Consider the following 3,336-nt stretch of genomic DNA (forward strand, 5'->3'; position numbering starts at 1 on the left):
GTTTCTTGATAGAAAATCCGCGGTTTAATTAATATGTATAATTAAATTTGATTTAATTTTAACTTAAAATTATGTTTTTTTTGTCTCGTTATTAATGAATTGGAAAAATAAATTAGATAGGAAGTAAGTATGTAATAAGTAATTTATCAAAGTACAAATTTAATATATATAAAAGACAATAACATAAAGAATAATTTTGCCTTGTGCCAATTTCACTTGTTAGTTATTAGCAGGTAACAATTTTCCCATACATGTTCCGAAACCGACTTTATAACCATCGCCAGCACAATAACCTAGACAACAATGAAATAAATAATTATGTAATTTTATATGTACATATATTATATATGTACATATATAATAAATAGTTTATTTACTTACCACGAATAATTATTTCATCACCATCTTGAAGGAATTTTCTTGTTGTACCATCTTTTAGCGCAATGGTATGTGTGCCTTTCCAACATAATTCCAGCATAGAACCATAAGAATCCGAAGTCTAAATAAATATTTTATATCATAAAATATAAAATAAAATTCATAATTTATCTAATTTAAAAAAAATATAAATTACAAAAAAAGTCAATAGATAAATATGACAAAAGCTAATTTAATATATTAATTGTATTAATAATGCCGATTATAACAATACTAATAAATTTTAAACGCACGTTTCCACTTATAGTGCCGGATCCCATTAAGTCTCCAGGATTAATGTTGCATCCTGTAACAGTATGATGTGCCAGTTGTTGTTGTGGAGTCCAATACATGTGTTTGAAGTTGCTCCGGCATATGGTTGTGATTATACCACTTGATGCTGCAAAAAAATTAAAATTATTTTTTATACAATAAAATAAAATATTTAATACGGGAATGTGAATAACTATAAGAAAAGTAATAAAAAAGTGACATCTTACGTTTAAGGTCAACTTCCAATTTAATATCGAAATTACAAGACTCATTATGTTGCAAATATGGAAACGGTTCTGGATCTTGAGTCATATTTGGTACTTTGAAAGCGTCTAGAGCTTCCATTGTAACGATCCATGGAGAAATTGTCGTGCCTAAATTCTTTGAACCGAATGGTCCTAATGGCATGTACTCCCATTTTTGAATGTCTCTTGCTATTCAAAACAGAAAAAAAAATAAAAAATCAGAATAAAAATTTTAATTAATTATAAAGTTTTTTCTTTTCAATTATATTTCGTACCGCTCCAATCATTCATTAAGACCATCCCAAAAATATGATCATACGCTTTAGAAGCTGAAACAGTATCACCAAGATTTGTAGATGGACCACCGACAAAAAAAGCAACTTCGAGCTCGAAATCCATTAATCTGCAAGGCCCAAAAACAGGTGCTGCACCTTCAACCGGTAGTGTTTGACCACACGGTCGTCTTATGGGTGTGCCTGACACAACAATGGAACTTGCTCTTCCGTGGTAGCCAACTGGCAAATATTTCCTGTTTACATAAATTTATTCTACAGTACAAGTAATTTTTAAAGTACAAGCATAAAACAATATTAATAAGAAAATTACCAATTTGGCATTAGCGGATTTTCTTTTCCACGGAACATGATACCAACATTTGTAGCATGATTAAGAGAGGAATAAAAATCCGTATAATCTCCGATTTTAGCTGGTAAATGCATTATAGCATCTTTTTGAGCGACAAAAATTCTAGAAAAGACGTTACGCAGAGATTATAATACAATTTTTAAAGATCTAAATTTTTTTATATTAATTTTCGTTTGTTGATTTCTCACTTAGAGCGGATTTCAGGATCTTGCAAAGTATGATTACTGGCAGATAGCAGCTCTTGAAGTTTAGATCTTGCTTCTAGCCATGCTGGCCTTCCGAGAGACATAAAATCGTTTAGACAATCATGACGAAACACATCTTGCTTACTTTCCAACAATGGTCCATCGAAATAATTTGCGATAGCATTCAAATTCAAAATTTGATCACCAATTGCCACACCAATTTTTTTGTCTGGCTAAAATATTTTAAATATTATTTGTATTATATCTATCTATCGTAATATAATAATATATAGTTGTTATATAATAAATAAATATATAATTAATAAAGTATTATTATAAATTTTGTATTTTAATATTATCTCTAATAAATCTGACAATTTTTTCATAGTAAAATAATATAATTTATTGGGGAATTTATGAAGATAGAATTATTGAACGACAGTAATATACCAGCCGATGGTACCATAATAAATTTCTGCTAGACGGCATTGATGTCAGCAAGAATGGAATATTTCCATTCCATTCTTTACTGTTAGTTATCTCATGAAGAAATATGCAACCTAATATTTTATTGTACAATTTTTCCAATAATTTCCCAAAAATATGACAAAAATCCATAAAAAATTACTATATTTCGTCACAATATAATTCATGACTTCCTAAACCATAATGAAGTTGAAAATGTGTAGTTACATACTTATATTTAGAATTGTTTTGAAATCATATGACGTGGCATGATTTGTACGCGAGCTATGATGTAATTAATTTTGCTCACCTTATCTTTCGTTGAGAAGATTCCATACGGTAAATTTTCAAGCGGGAAATCGCTAGATGCCGAGTAATCGATGAAAGATTTCATGGTTACAGCTACTACAAACGTCTGTCGAGTCGGTTCTGTCGCATATGCCACTAACGACGATGTGATAAGTAGTATGAGATCCCACCAAGCTAGGTTGAGAAGTAATTTACATATACCTGTTTATGATGTTTGTTGTCGGCGAGCCTCTGGTTTAATTATTTCCGTTCATTAATGCAATGAAAATCATTTAATCGACTGTTTTAATTTTACCTTGAATATTGATTAGTTAAATACGATAAAAAATTTTATCTGTGTTGTGTAATATATATAATACATGTTCTAGCTCACTCATTTTTTAAATTAATAAATTCTTTGACGTTAAATTGGTATAAATAAACTTCGTAAAGTATCTAATTTTTTTTTAATTATAGTGGAATTTGCAAAAATAAATATATAGTGTCAATATATTTTATTTAATATTTAAAATCTTCACAAAAATTAAAAAAAAAGAAAATAGAAACAAGAGATTTATACGAATTACATACACTAATAATTTGGGATAACAGCAGTTTATTAGACATTGATATACAGTGGATAATAAGGGCAATTAGGTGTAGGCGGTATTCGAACAACATAGTTATGTATTAGCAAAGATTCTATATCGCACATACTCTTGATTTTTGCTTCTCGTTCACTTATCAACGATATCTTACGCACACGCATGTACATATATATTTTTTCTATGTATGTATATATATATATATATATGTGT

General features: G+C 28.9%; 1 protein-coding gene across 1 annotated transcript; it reads right to left on the bottom strand.

Annotated features, from left to right (window-relative positions):
* Positions 1-204: 204 nt before the first annotated feature.
* Positions 205-2,660, bottom strand: LOC108689058 (fumarylacetoacetase-like). The gene is made up of 8 exons (XM_018195661.1): positions 2,541-2,660; positions 1,769-1,998; positions 1,542-1,682; positions 1,211-1,464; positions 918-1,124; positions 672-817; positions 382-499; positions 205-293 (listed from the first exon to the last, which is right to left on the bottom strand). Exons 1-8 carry the CDS (start codon positions 2,622-2,624, stop codon positions 220-222), a joined length of 1,254 nt encoding a protein of 417 aa, XP_018051150.1. The 5' UTR covers positions 2,625-2,660; the 3' UTR covers positions 205-219.
* Positions 2,661-3,336: the final 676 nt, after the last annotated feature.

Source organism: Atta colombica, unplaced genomic scaffold, assembly GCF_001594045.1.
Source record: "Atta colombica isolate Treedump-2 unplaced genomic scaffold, Acol1.0 scaffold254, whole genome shotgun sequence".
NCBI classification, from domain to species: Eukaryota; Metazoa; Arthropoda; class Insecta; order Hymenoptera; family Formicidae; genus Atta; species Atta colombica.